This window comes from Manacus candei, unplaced genomic scaffold (genome assembly GCF_025592945.1).
Source record: "Manacus candei isolate 608988 ecotype Guabito, Panama unplaced genomic scaffold, ASM2559294v1 h1tg000014l, whole genome shotgun sequence".
In the NCBI taxonomy this organism is placed as follows: domain Eukaryota; kingdom Metazoa; phylum Chordata; class Aves; order Passeriformes; family Pipridae; genus Manacus; species Manacus candei.
Genome location: NW_026138062.1, coordinates 62,938,049 through 62,952,784, shown reverse-complemented (window position 1 = coordinate 62,952,784; position 14,736 = coordinate 62,938,049). Strand labels below are relative to the sequence as shown.

At 36.2% G+C, this 14,736-nt stretch overlaps 1 protein-coding gene across 7 annotated transcripts in view; it reads left to right on the top strand.

Moving 5' to 3' along the window:
- The window catches only part of CBLB (Cbl proto-oncogene B), a 134,283-nt gene that overhangs the window by 90,387 nt on the left and 29,160 nt on the right, over positions 1 to 14,736 (top strand). For all 7 annotated transcript variants that reach the window (XM_051780942.1, XM_051780939.1, XM_051780940.1 and 4 more), the window contains 3 exons: positions 361 to 492; positions 5,008 to 5,211; positions 12,191 to 12,376. In XM_051780942.1, the coding sequence (XP_051636902.1) occupies positions 361 to 492; positions 5,008 to 5,211; positions 12,191 to 12,376 (522 nt within the window). The remainder of the gene's footprint in view (positions 1 to 360; positions 493 to 5,007; positions 5,212 to 12,190; positions 12,377 to 14,736) is intronic.

The following is a 14,736-nucleotide window of genomic DNA, read 5'->3' as shown; positions in this document are numbered from 1 at the left end:
TTAGAACCATATGTTCCTTCTCCTTTCCTCTTAAGTGCAGCCAAGGAAAAGCAGGATGTATACCTTGTGTGATAGTTACATGTGAGAAATCTGTACAAAACCTAATAGGCACAGGTATTTAAATGTTTTGTGCCATGAATTGTAGTATCTCATAGATTTGAAGGAGCAAAAATGTAAACTGTTTCAGTTACCTTAGTGTGGCTTTTAAATAGATCAGTAGCCAGAGTTTCCTTGTCTACTAAGTAAAGCAGGTTGGAAAACAGGGCACTTGGAGAAATGCTTGTCATTATTAATGCTTAAGTGTATTCTTTGTGAACCTGTCACAGGAAAGAATAATCACTTGACTTTCTTTTGTTACAGGAACAGTATGAATTGTACTGTGAAATGGGCTCCACTTTTCAGCTGTGTAAAATCTGTGCAGAGAATGACAAGGATGTGAAGATAGAGCCTTGTGGACACCTTATGTGCACTTCTTGTCTTACAGCGTGGCAGGTACTGTTGTAGTTCAGTTAGTGGAGAAGAGGATGGATTTCTCTGTTACATTCCTGTTTACAGTGTGGGTAAATGTTTACTCTTCCAGGTACAAGGATGTTCATATTTAAAATGATAAACTTTTTTATTTTGCAGACCAGAAATCTGTGAAAAACAAAGCTCCAGAAGTGTTTACAGTCTGGACTTGTAGTCTTGCCAAGGTCATTTGCTGACTGCTACTGAGTGGAAACTATTTCCTGAGTGTAGTGCCTACTCAGACAGTGCAAGCTGGGCATTTGGTGCCAATTCAGTCACCCAGGTCACTTCATGATGTATTCAAAAGGCACAAAGAGGACATGTATCCATGGGAATGGATAACTAACTAGACAGCATTTTATATGGAGAAGAGATGACTTCAGTGAGGGAAAGATTCAGTCAGTAGTACAAGTTATGAAGTGGCCTGTGGAAAATAAGCTCAGAATTCGTGTGTTTCACGTTAATAACAAGCAAAGCACTAAACCACCTTGCTTTAGATGGTTGTTGGACTAAGACATTGAATGGAGGGGAAACTCCATTCTCTCAGTGTCATTTACAGAATATCCAAAAAACACAGAGACTTTCTGGTGACACAGGTTAGGGTGTTTTGTCCATCTTGTTCATGGATATACTAGTCCGTGGGAAATGGGAGAACTGGTACCTTTAGTTCAGTGTGGTTGACAAGTATTTGACCTAAAAAGTAATATTGAAAGCAGAGGTCATTTTACAGCTTCAGACTTCCCCTAATAGGTGCTTCTCAAAGTGCATCAACTGTGCTTCCTTCCTTCCCCTTTCTTCTTCCTTATCTGTATTTTATGGGGAGAAGTAAGGGTCATCCAGTTGTCAGACAGGACTCTTTTCCACAATTAGGCACCATTCTTTGCTTACAACTGTAGTGAGAAGAGTAAAAACAATCCTTGACTCTAGTCCATTTTTTACTTGGTTTTAAATGAGTTTGTCTCAGTTAATGGGTTTTCATTCTTTTGTATGAGATATGTCTTCAAGTTCTTCTTTTCTAATTAAGAAATTTTCTATCTAATTGACAAAGCATCACTGGCAAAACAACACGATATATCAGAAGTATCATTTGGGTTTTTCTTCCATTAGCAATAAAGCTCACTGAAAAAGACGTATTCTCAGTTTCCAGTTTTGTGTTCTTTGTGATACATGAGTTTGATGCTCCAAACACAAATCTTTCCAATTGCCCACAGATCAGAAATTCTGAAGAAATTCCATTTGAGGCATACCCAAATAAGAATATTTATTTCACTACTAAGCAGCTGCTGAGATGGAACAATGTTTCTCATTTCAGGAGTACACTTCCTCTATTCTTTCAAGTTTCATTCTGAATGACAGATATAGAGGTCTGACTATGCTGATCATTGACTTAAAAAATTTTGAAAAATTCTGAGGTCTTGTAGATTTTGGGATTTTTTGGCTCAGCTGAAAGGGCAGAAGGACTGAAATATTTGTATTTTTGATTGGTGGGTGTCTCATGGCACGATAGCAGCATGGTTCGGTGTTGTGCCAGTGATGTGCTCTGATTTTGGAGAATTGAGAAGTTAAGGTCCTCAGTAATTTGGCTGATGGCTAGGGATTCAGGAAGAGGACCACTGCTGAACATGAGCCAGCAGTGTGCCCAGGTGGCCAAGAAGGCCAATGGCATCCTGACCTGTATCAGGAATAGTGTTGCCAGCAGGACCAGGGAAGTGATGCTAACCCTGTACTCAGTGCTGGTGAGGCCACACCTGGAGTGCTGTGTCCAGTTCTGGGCCCCTCAGTTCAGGAAGGATATTGAGGTGCTGGAGAGTGTCCAAAGAAGGGCAATGGGGCTGGTGAAGGGATTGGAGTACAGGCCATATGAGGAGAGGCTGAGGGGGCTGGGGTTGTTTAGCCTGGAGAAGAGGAGGCTCAGGGGAGACCTCATCACTCTCTACAACTCCCTGACAGGAGGTTGTAACCAGGTGGGGGTTGGTCTTTTATCCCAGGCAACCAGCAGTAAGGCAGGAGAGTACGGTCTTAAGCTGTGCCAGGGGAGGTTTTGGTTAGATATTAGGAAGAAATTCTTTACAGAAAGGCATTGGAATGGGCTGCCCAGGGAAGTGGTGGATTCACCGTCCCCGGAGGTATTTAAGAAGAGAGTGGATATGGCATTCACTGCCATGGTCTAGTTGACAGGGTGGTGTTGGCTTTTGGGTTGGAGTCAATGATCTCAGAGGTCTTTTCCAACCTGGTTGATTCAGTGATTCTGTGAAAGCATTTTAGGCTCAGAACCGACATGTTTGAAAGCACCAGGCTTCATCAGAACATTGCTACCAGCTGTAATTGGTCAGGTACATTTCGGACTTCATTATAAATTTAACTTTTGTATAATTAGTGAGGCAATGAAGAAATATTACACTGTAACAGCATCAGCTGTTGCAAGCTTCTGGTGGGCTAATGTTTAATTGGCAGCATAATGGCTCATTAGACATGCCTCAAGAGATCCATACAGATGTTTTCACTAAGCAGAAAAAATTGAGTATGCAACATCAGATCTGCATAGAATACTAAGGATGATTGAGTTGTTCACCTTTATGGGGATCAGTCTCCCAAAGAAGACTTGCTTTACCTGTTCGTTTATTGTTGGTTTTTTTTTTTTGTATTATGCAACAGGAGTAAAATCTCATTTTATTCCATAGAAATCTATTCTTGTCTGACAACTACATGTCTGGTGTTGATTCTAAAAGCATATGGGCATACATGCTGCATTGTAAGGTTCACAGTGTTCTAAATAGCCTTTCTGAGGGCATGGACAAGCATGTGTGTTCATACAGACATCTTGGACTTGTTTTATTTTCTCAGTTGTCTTCATACTGTTGAAAAGAAGTCTTTGCTGCTGTGATTTGTTACCAGTACTTTTGAAAAGAAAGGACAGGAACTGCTAGTTCAGAACTATTTTCCAGCACAGATACAAGAAAGCCTTGAAAACTAAAAGCCTCATCAGTGGGGCTGCTTCTAGAAAATTAATCTGTAAGAAAATGTATAGAGTAAGGGAAGACTTCTGTTCACTCAACAGCGGCAGTAGGACCATATAATTTGGAGGTGCTCTTTGAGGTAGAAATATTGACCAGTTATTTGTAATTAGGGTGCTAAAAGTAGAGTACACATTTCTCTCCATACAGAATGAAAATCTAGTACTTGTCATGCAAATAGACAAGACTGTCAGGAGACATCATTTATACTTATCTGGCCTTGGGATACAGTTCTTCCATAGACTGTAAAATCATCTGTCAGTTTAGTAAGACTGGCAAGTGTTAAGATAAAAATAATGCTAGAAAAAAATTAAAGCTGTTCTTGCATCTGAGATATCAAAAACCTCTGCTTGCTTGATTATATTACAGCCTAGGTAAGTTGTTTAGAATTAATTTTGGTGTACATACCCTTTTTAGCTGTCTGTCTACCTAGTACAAATATGGCATGATGTGATTTCTGGTTTCACTTTGAATTGCCTTGATCTCTCAAAGCTTCAGGGCTCTTCTTGGTATGGGTTTGGTTTATGTTTTGTCCTTTTTGGGGGGGAGCGGGTATTCAAGGTGTTTTGGGTTTTTTTGTTGGTTTACCTGGGTTTTGTTTTTTTTATACAATTTTACATTGTGCCTCTTGGTGGAAATATTTCTTTATAAATGCTTGAAAGACTTTTCTCTTATGTTTTTGTTTATTAGTAGTCTGAAATCTTTAAAGGCTTTTTGGTTACTTCTTATGAGGAAAAAATAAATTTTTGGAATAAGTAAAAGAAACTGAATATGGCTGCTTGAAAATCATTGAACACGCACCACTTAGAGATTAAAATAAAAGTGGTTCCTGTTTCTGATAACATATGAAAATAGATCCTTGTTTTATATAATATATGAAAGAAGTATTTAAGTCCTGGTTTGTTAAACATGTAAAAAAAATATTTGTAGCTTTACGTGGTCTGAATGCATACTGCTGAATGCTGGTAATGTTGCAGCCATGATGGACTTTATATGTTTTTCAGAAAATAAGAGCTGCATGCCGTAAAGCTTGTCTGCATTTCCTAACTTCAAATCAAAAAGAAATACTTTACCTTTAATATAAAAGATATATAATAAAATGCATTGTCTCTGTCTACACACCTTGCCTTCTTTCTCTTGAAGATATAGCAAAATGGTAAGCCTAAAAGGCCAGGTGTTACTTCCTGACCTGTAATATTAAGACTGTTTTGGTACTTTGTAGATTTAATAGTTGCATTTTGATTAGTTATTCTTAAGTGAACCCTAAAGTGAAGATAGGAGGTTTTAAAGGTGCAGTCATTTCTAGATTTATTATAGTTAAATATTTGTTAATCAGTTCCCTGTTAATCAGTTCACTCCACTACTTCTTTAGAAGCTTTTTGAGACTGGTTAAGGATGTTTCTTTGTAGAAAGATTTAAATCTATTTTTAAAGTTATTTCTATTTATTATTTTTTAAAATTTGTCTGCTTTTTTGTCTTGCTGTAGGAATCTGATGGCCAAGGCTGTCCTTTCTGCCGCTGTGAAATCAAAGGAACTGAACCAATCATTGTGGATCCCTTTGATCCAAGGGATGAAAACTCCAGGTGCTGCAGTATTATTGATAGCTTTAGTATGCCCATGTTGGACTTGGATGATGATGATGATAGAGAAGAGTCTTTAATGATGAACCGTTTGGCTTCAGTCCGAAAGGTAAGTTTTCAAGCACTGTACAACAGCTAAAGTTAGATGTTTGTAAATTAAGCTGCCTGTAACTTTAAAAAATCAGAGCTTGCACTTCATTCTCTAGGCTTCATCAAATCACTGAACAGTTTTTGGGTGGAAAAAAAGCATGCATCAATCATACTACATTAACACTGAAGTTGAATAGGAGAAAAAATTATTCCAGATTCTCAGCTGATGGGAACTGTGTTAACGTTGTTTATAATGGACAAAGCATGAGTTTGCACCAGCTGAGACTATTATCCAAACTACACTGTATGGACAATTCCCTGAGCTTTTATTTGTAAGGAACAAAAAGATTCATATATACATATATTACTAGTTTTCTGCATCTGTGTGTATACACATGCATGGAATGTTTTAGGATTAAACTTGAGTTTCTAAACAAGTTATAAATATTATTACTTTGTAAAGGTGACTTGGCAGCCAATTCATATTGCACACAAGTAGCTTTTAATCATGTTTCAAGTGGGCTGTCTGTGATGTTTTTTCTATTTTTTAAGTGTTAGGCACTTTTAGTGGGAAAAGTGCTTTTGAGATTATTCATAGTGACTGTGCTTTGGGATGTTTTTTGTCCTCAAAGTGATCTGTGTTAAATTTTGGGATCTTTCTCTGGTCACAGGAGATTTTATTACTGATAAATAAGCACTATCTTAACAAAAGTTTATTTTATGGTGATAGTTTTCATGATTATATTTTAACCTAGAATAGATACTGTCATAGTCTATGCAACACTGATTTTCACAGGGCATTTTCTAGATTTTACCTTTTACTGAGGTCATCTAGTTTGAGCAGTTGCCTTGGAATTAATTCTATAATGTCTTGCTCTTCCATTTCCTTATCATTTTATTTGTTAAAAAAACCCCAACACCTGCTTCACCCTCGTATCTGAGAGTATCTGTCAGTTAATATACACATTTCTGATATCCTTCCTGACCTCTTAAGGCTTATGAATCATTCTTGTGTTGTGTACGTAATACAACATGGTCTGCCCTTGGGAACAGTTTATCCTTCCTGCCTGGACTTAAATTGTAGTCTGCAGCCTGACCTCTGTGAGATAGCTTTGAAATGATGGGCTTTTATAACACTATCACTTCCATGATAAGGCAAAAATGCATTATGCTTTTATCAAAGGAAGGAACAATAGGCTTTACAATAAGAAGTCTTTGGTATCCACCAAGTGCTCGAGTGCTTTGGTGCCCTGCTGTGAAAGAAACCTACTAATTATTCCTGAAGTTTAGGAACAGGGTTTTTTCACTCTGTTAACCTCTTGAAGTCCTTACTTGAAATTCTTGAATTATTGGGTCATTTAGTGATTTTCAGCTGCTGTTTTCATCTTAAAACTATTACTAGTGGTTGTGCAGTGATGCTCTTAACCATACCACATGTGTGGAATATAACATTGTTTACATACACTTCTTGCTGGTAATGTCTTCATCAGCTTTGTCTTTTTTGAATCATTACTTATTTTGCCTGCTTAAGTAGGGTTTATTTGTAGCCTGCTAAAAGAAATTATTTTTTTCTCTGACATGTAGAACTTTACTTTTTTTGAAATTTTCTTTTGTTTATTGTTAATGCTGTTAATATGAACATGATACGGCATAATGACTGTGTTGTAGTAACTTAATTTGTTCAGACAATGGAAGTTGATGACAAAGACAATTTAGCTCTTGTAGCCACCCTGCTGATACTGTAGTAATCTCAATGAACAAATTTTTCCGTTCTTGCTTTGTTGCAAGGACTACTGTATGCTTTTTCAACATAAAACTGTTAATCCTTGAAAATCAAATGGGCTGCATTTGTCTCAAATCACCTGGCTAGACCATATGGTATTCTGAGAAAAATCTTACTAGTAGTGAGCTGGAATGTTAACCTTGCTAGAGGAAAAGAGTTTCAGGGACATGAAGTTCTGATGAAAGTGACCGTGGGGCTTCATAATGTGTTGAGGAAATATATCAATCAGATATCAGAAAAATACTAGTTCTGCAGTTTATCATTTTTATTCCTGAGGTATACTTAGAAACTGTAAGAGGTATCTGAATTAAGGTACTGGAGGACCTCAGACTTGAAATTACTTCAAGGAAAAGAATAATCTTGAAGCTCCTTACTCAATTGTTTAATGGAGTGAGTAGATGGATACACACGAAGAAAAATGAGTCATTCCTGTTAGGTGTTGTGTATGAGTCAGCAGCAGTTCAGCTGTAACAGAGGCTTTAGAGAAATCCACTGCAATTAGTCTGTTTATCTGCCTTATCAAGCAGCTTAGGGTTTTTTTTTTAATTTCCAAATTGTTTTCAGATATTTCTTTATGAAAGAAAGATGAAGAGTGGTGTCAAAACCCTCTGTTAATTGTTTTATTGCTGAGAAATTTCCAGCTTCGTGGTATCAGATTAGCTAATGCAGTTCTTGCCTGAAATGTTCCTTTTCTCAGTATTAGTATTTGAAAGAGGTGTAAATGCTGGGAGGCAGTGTGCCTTCCCTAGTTAAGATATATTTTACTGATTCTTTTGGCAGTGTGGTACTGACTCTGACAGGCTTAACTCCCTCTCCCTCCTCCACATGCACTTTGTGCGGTCAGCAAAGGAAAGATCAAATAGGGAATACACCTGTCTTTGTAAAAAAATTTTTACAACCATCAGTGCTGAGTGATGTAACTTTATATCCTCATATAAATTTTGAAGTCCAGATAATACTAATCTGTCTTATCTTAACAAGAAATAACAAATATGTGATTTACTGGATTTTAAATAAAGAAACTTCAGAGAACCACTTGGAAATGAGAAATCCATTTCTGGTGTAGGTCTTCTTGGACCTTCTTAGATGTCTCATGCAATTTATGATTTTGCTCCAGCAGTCAGGATAGTATTCCTCAGTGAGTCACTTGTTAGGATTTGTGTTGAGTATGCTTTTTATATCTGTCTATCTGGGAGAAAAGTATTTGAGTATTTGAAGCCAGGATCCTTGATTCAATAGCCTGACTGTTAATATTTCCATCAGAAAAATCTTGACTAGAAATTTTAATCAGTGTTGGAAGCAAGCTTTTTCTTGAATTCACATCTGCCACAGGCAAACTGATACCAGTATGTCCCAGTAATAAATGCATCTGATGAAATAACACAAGTGTGGTCCATTTTGCAGTACAATTGCAGAGGAAGTCACAACTGCTTTTCCCTTGGCAGCAGTCATGCCAACCAGATGAAGTCCATGTTGTTACAAAGGAGTCTGTGTTCTTTTCCTTAATTACATCTTTATTGCACAGGTCTGTGTGTGTTGCAGTTGCAGCAGAGCCCCTTTGTACACTGAAGGTCTGTCTTCTGTCACTGCCAGTTCATTTGAGTTAGTTTTTATCTTAATCACTTGCTTATTTTATCTTTTTGTCACTGTGCTCTCTCGTTGCACATTTATTTCCAGCAAATACAAAATACACAGAAATCTCCAGTAGGTGACAAACAGAAACGTTTTAAATCTCTTTGTCCTTAGGGAGTCTGCCAAAAAGAGTAGGTATTGTGTACATCCATTAGAGCCCTGGTATCCACGTGAGATGCAGCCATCTTACTGGCAGAGCTGTCAGCACACATCGAATTGATGCAGCTAGTCAGGTTGGATGGGGGCAGACTGAAAAATATGGGACTTCTATAATGTGAATATGATGGAAATCTTATGTTGAATACTGAAGAAAATCTTTTTGTTGCTGTGGAATATTTCGGGGGTTTTTTTATTTTTAGTATCGTTAGATCTAAACAAGGAATCATAATTTGTAGTTTGTCTCAGCAAAGCTTTCACTCTTAGTTCAGCACCAATAGGTGGTATGGATTAAGCTTTCTTGTAGGGGAAGAGAAACTGCTTTTGCTTGCAACTGTTTTCCTTTTTTTCTTTTTATTTTTTCTTGTGCCTTATAAGTTACTCTTTAACCTGTTGGTCATCATCAGTTCCTTTTTTGAAATCTCTGGGGCCACAGCATGTTGTGATAGCATAGTGGCTGCAGGCAGTAGTAGTCCAGGGGAATGAAAAATTACTTCATTGTTTTGAAACAAGACATAACAAGACCTTAATGTAAACTTAAATTGAAGTCCTTTCACACATTCACTGCTTTGAAAATTTTCCATTTCATTTTGGTAGTTGTGGGTTACCATCCATAGAGTGTGCTGGGTACAGATAGCCAAATACCAAATATATACAGAACTAGAAGTTTATCACATAAATTAAATCTCTTGCTTCAGTGATGTTAAGAACAGTCAGGTTTTAAATATCTTGAAACTTTTAAATGAATTTTCATATTATTGTAATTTTTGTTAGTGCCTATTCCATATTAGATGTGTCTTTCAGCCATTTGTTTTTGTAAATCAGAAAGTAGCATCAGTCCCTACTGAGTTTTAAATGTGAATATTTTCATGATTTTTGTCTCTGCTGGAGCTAAGACTGTTATGGCAAGAGAAAAGAAGTCTGACATGGATGGAACCAGTGGGCTCACTGAGGGATGAGCATATCATTTTGCCTAATGATTCTTTAGAGCAGAACTGTGCAAGAGAAGGTCACCATATAGAAATAGGGACCAATATTCTCAGAGTGATATCACTACAGTGTTGTTCACTTAGCTGAGGATTCTTAGAGCTCCATGCAGTGTGACATCTGAGATTGTCGTGTTACCCTCTGAGGAAATTGCATTAATTAGTGTGATGGTACGACAATTAGAACATCTTAAATTCCAAACAAATGTTTCCTGTCCAGTAATCTGCTTCCAGTATTTCCTATTTTCCTTATTCTTTGTTTCCAACTCCTATTACATGTAAGTTTGTTCTTCTGGAACAATTCCCTGCTGACTGAAATGCATTATCTTGTGCAACACCATAAAATGTTGAGAATTAACTACAGCACTTTCATTTTTTTTTTTTAAATAATTGCATCTTTTTGGAGGTGTGACTTGCTTATTTGGTTCTATTTCAGATAATTTGGGAAATAAATTAATTTTCTGTCTGCTGAAGCCAATCCATTGAATATAGTATATTGCATGGTTCTTGGCTTTTGGGAATGCTTGGTGGAGTTATAACTAAACTTTGAAAACTAATGCTATTAAACGATACAATGTTTATTATGCTATCTAACTGATGCTTTCTGGTAAGGAAAATGAATTGACATTCGGTTTATAGTAATTTTATGATTACAGTTTCTCAGGCATGCTCGTGAGATACATATCTAACTTAGTTATTCAGCTTTCTATAATGTTCAGAGAGGCTGAGCATTTCAGTCACTCGTGTTTATCTTTGTGGTCTTTCAGTCAAGGACAGGGGTATTCACCGACTGAAGGAAACAAAGACAATTTAAGGACTATATTCAAGTCACTTAATATGAACATTACAACCACTTCTTCACTGAAGAGAGAAACTGTAAAATCTCTGATAGCCAGGAAGAGCATAAATCCTCAATTGCTCTGTCTCTTGAAGGTGAATGTTTAGTTGTGACACTGAGCTTACCCAAAGCTGTAGACCAAGTAGGAAGACCCAAAAACAGAATCAACCTAGCAATGGAATTGCACCTTAGCCTTCTGGCTCTTCAACACCTCCTCACCCCTCTCTTGCATTTTCTTACCCTGTCAACAGTAATACCATGGTGTCTCCTATTTTTGAAGGAAATGTGGTAGCAGTCCCACTTGTATAAAACAGGATAATAAATGAAGCTGTAGTACAGAGCATTGAGTAAGGAGTCAGTATACTAGATCCTTTTCCTGGATCTGCTTTTGAATTTATGAAGTTTCTTTAATATAGTCACTGTATGTAAAGACAGATAATGTTGTTTACTTGTTTACCTTGTTAAAGAACATTCTAGTCTCATCCCAGTTATCACCGTGGGATGTACAGCATTCGTCAGAAAAAGCTTATGAGAAGAGGGGGAAGTTTTTATCAGTGTGGCTTAGCCTAAAGATGGGTGTGTTTTTGTGAGCGATTTTTTTATGTTTGCCTTAAGAAGGTAGCAGATTTTCAGCCTCTGCAGGCAGGCTCTGGTACAGAACAGTGGGATGCCTCAGTGCACAAGTGGCCCAAGGCTGATGCTTGGTGTGAATGTCTTCCAGCTACTTGTGTCTGCTGCCATCGAAAGCACAGAACATCCAGGTTTACTAACAGTGCACTGAAACTCATACAGTGAGCTCCCAGAAATAACTTAAACTGATTTATGCAAACACCTGAACTGTGTTTGTTAAAACTGAGGAAGATGAGGATCAGGGAGTAGTTGCAAAACTGGTGGGGCCAATATTGAGGGTTGAAATCTTTGGTTCTGATGAATTTGGAAGGGCAACTCAAGAAAAAAAGTTGTAATTTGTCACTGGAGGGGGATGTTAAGATTTTGTGGTATTAGTTCAGTATTTGCTAAAATGATAAACTAAATTGTTCTAAAAGGATTTTTGAAATTCCTTCCTTGTTTATTTGCTGATTTAACTTCTTTGCCTACCACCTTACTGATGATTTTGGATGATAAGTTTTCAGAAGACATACTATTTATGTGGAAGTGTGATGGAAAAATGGGCTGTAGTTAACACACAATATCATAGATGTCCAGGTTTTAAAAGTAATGTACAGAACTTTAGATTGAGTACTCTCTATTAATAAAAAGGTTATCAAGGGTAGCAGTATTACAGCTGAATTTATGTTTGTGGATTTTTTCCTCATGTTTCACAAGGATTGTTTGTTTTTTTATACAAATCGCTGGCATATATTTTCTGTTTTCATCACAAGTTAGCATGGGTCTTAATTTTGAGGTAGAATGACTCGTAGACTTCTTTTTCAGTAACTGTAAGATGAGCTCCTATACTGTCTATTAATTGAAAGAGCAGCAGATGTCCATTATGATAAATGACTATTAGTAAGTATTATCGAATTATCATTTTAGTTGTGGAATGGAAGTTGTATACTTGATCATCAGGTAAATAGTAATTTATTTTTGCTCTGTCTTGAAGTGCAATGAGAGGCAAAATTCACCAGTGACTTCCCCAGGATCTTCCCCTCTTGCACAAAGAAGAAAACCACTTCCAGACCCCCTGCAAATACCACATCTTAGTCTTCCACCTGTACCTCCTCGTCTGGATCTGATTCAGAAGGGAGTGGCACGGTCACCATGTGCCAGTCCAACTGGGTCACCAAAGGTGAGTCTTACTGAACCATCATTTCTTGATATAAGGATATTGAGAATTTGTATTTGATTGTTTTCTAGGTGAACTTTCTTGTTTGTTTTGGAAGATGGACTGTTTCAAAACTTTCCATATGCGTTTTCTTTTTTCAGGAGTTAGCTCTGTCCAAAAGAACTTTAATTCCTTCTAGCTTAGGGAAATTTTAGATTAGATCCACATTGATGAAGTCTCTTATCTCTTTCCATAATTCCTTACGTAGTTAAATGTTTCTGGCTGCATGTGTTGGTCAAATGTGACTTCATTTTGTCTGATGATTATATTGTACTTGGTTATGGTCAGAATTTTAAAGACATTGCAGTAATGGATCAGTTCTGTAATAAACTCCGATTAATGAAAATAAATAGAAACTAAAGTTTCCTGAAAATAGATTTAAAGGTCATTATCTCATTAAAATTATATGTTTTCCTCTCATGATGATTTATGATCAATTTCCACAGTGTCCTTACAAGAAAAATATGTGCAGATACACTGCTTTCAGAAGCTTAAATGGCATATAATAGGACTCAAGTTTCAAGGGAAATAATAATGACTCTATAGCTAATAAGTTGTATGCTGTGTTTTGTAAAACAAATGGTACTAAAGATTCAATGATTTTTTGAGTGGATAAGCATGAAGGAGAACAAATACTGTTTGTTGCTCTCCATTACAAGTAGATTGTTTTGTTGTAATTGCTGCATAGCGAGAACAAGTTAGATTTAAATTTTTCATTTTTAGATGATGAATAAAAATTCAAGTTCAAACCATGACTTGAAACCCATGTGCTCATAATAATCCCATTTGAAGTAGCTATTTCTTTTGTCAGGTTTTTACTTTAAGCTTGAAAATCAACATCTTTTTAAGATTCTAGTGGTTTATAATTCAGAAGAAAAAATGGAAGTTTGAATAATTTCTTTGATCTTCTTTCATAATTTCCTATATTATGCAGAGGAATTTGTAAAACACGGAAGATATACACAAAGTACATGCCACATGCATTAAAATTAATTTTACAATAGCATTTTTTACAGAGTTCGTGGCTTTAAAAAAAAAAAACCAGAAATACCATTAATGCTGCTTTAATATTTTGAAAATTCTTTTTTCTGTGAAACTTTTCCTGGAAAAAAAATAATATTTGGGGAGTATAAGGAAAATAGAATGGAGGCAACAAAGAATAATTTCATACTTAAAAAATTTTCATATTTAAGAAAAAGATGGTTTAGTCCTGCCAAAACTACTACTTCAGTCAAAAAAACTTTTCTGTATTTCTGCAGTTAAAAATTATAGTTTATAACTAAGCTATAACCAAAAATCTGGACCTAGCTGTTATGTTCTTGTCTTGACAGTGAGAATAACTATTTTTCTTAACTAGCAGCTGAATGAAATGCTTCTTTATTTAGTATACTGTCCTTTTCATATGAATAAACCTGTAGATAAAATAACTTTATTTTCAATTCAAGTAATGTGTTAAGAATAATGTATGAAGAATAGTGCTGATCTAGCCAGTGAAGCGAAAGTAAATGTTATTATTACTTTAAAACTTTCGTGACACCCATTTCTTAAAGTGGTAATAATATATGAAGGCTTACCAAAGTTGGAGAAAATTACACATTCCAAGGGAAATAATCTTCCCTGCCTTTCTTCTGGTAGCTGGAGATAAAACATTCATAAAAACCTGGTCCAACTGCTACTTTGTAAAAGACCATTTATAAACCATTCTTAGTGAGAATGTTTTGGTTTTGTCAGATTTGTGATCTTAGAAACTATGCAGCTACCTGTATAAGTTTTTTTCCTGATAACTTGGTTTTCAATCTTTTAGTATTAGTATACATGATTTTAGAAAACATTTAACCATTTATGATGTAATTCAATTCTGAGAAAGGAAGTATTTTGGCAAAAGTTGTTTGCAGATGAGCTAACTGCAAATATAACTGCATACTAATTATCTTGTTACCTGAAAAAATGAACTGCAATTAAACAAATTGGGCAGTCTAACAATGCATGTCATGCAGAGATTGGAGTCATCTCTAGGTATATAATTAAAAATGAAATAATTGTTTCTTCTTCTACTTTCTTCCTAATCATTGATCATTGTTTTTTGTGCTCATTCGCTGTCACCAAGTAATTCCCCTGGGATATTGGTTTTGCTTTGTTTGGGAGTTTTTTGTCTGCATCAAGAAGTCTGTTTTTTCCAAGCATTCCTCAGAATACATTTCGGCAGATGAATAAGTGATTCAAATAATCAAAGCCAAGGATACTGGAGAAACTTATGGGCCAGTTAAACATACCTCAGTTAGTTGTCTTTTCTGCTTTCCACTCCTTCTTTGCATTACTCATGA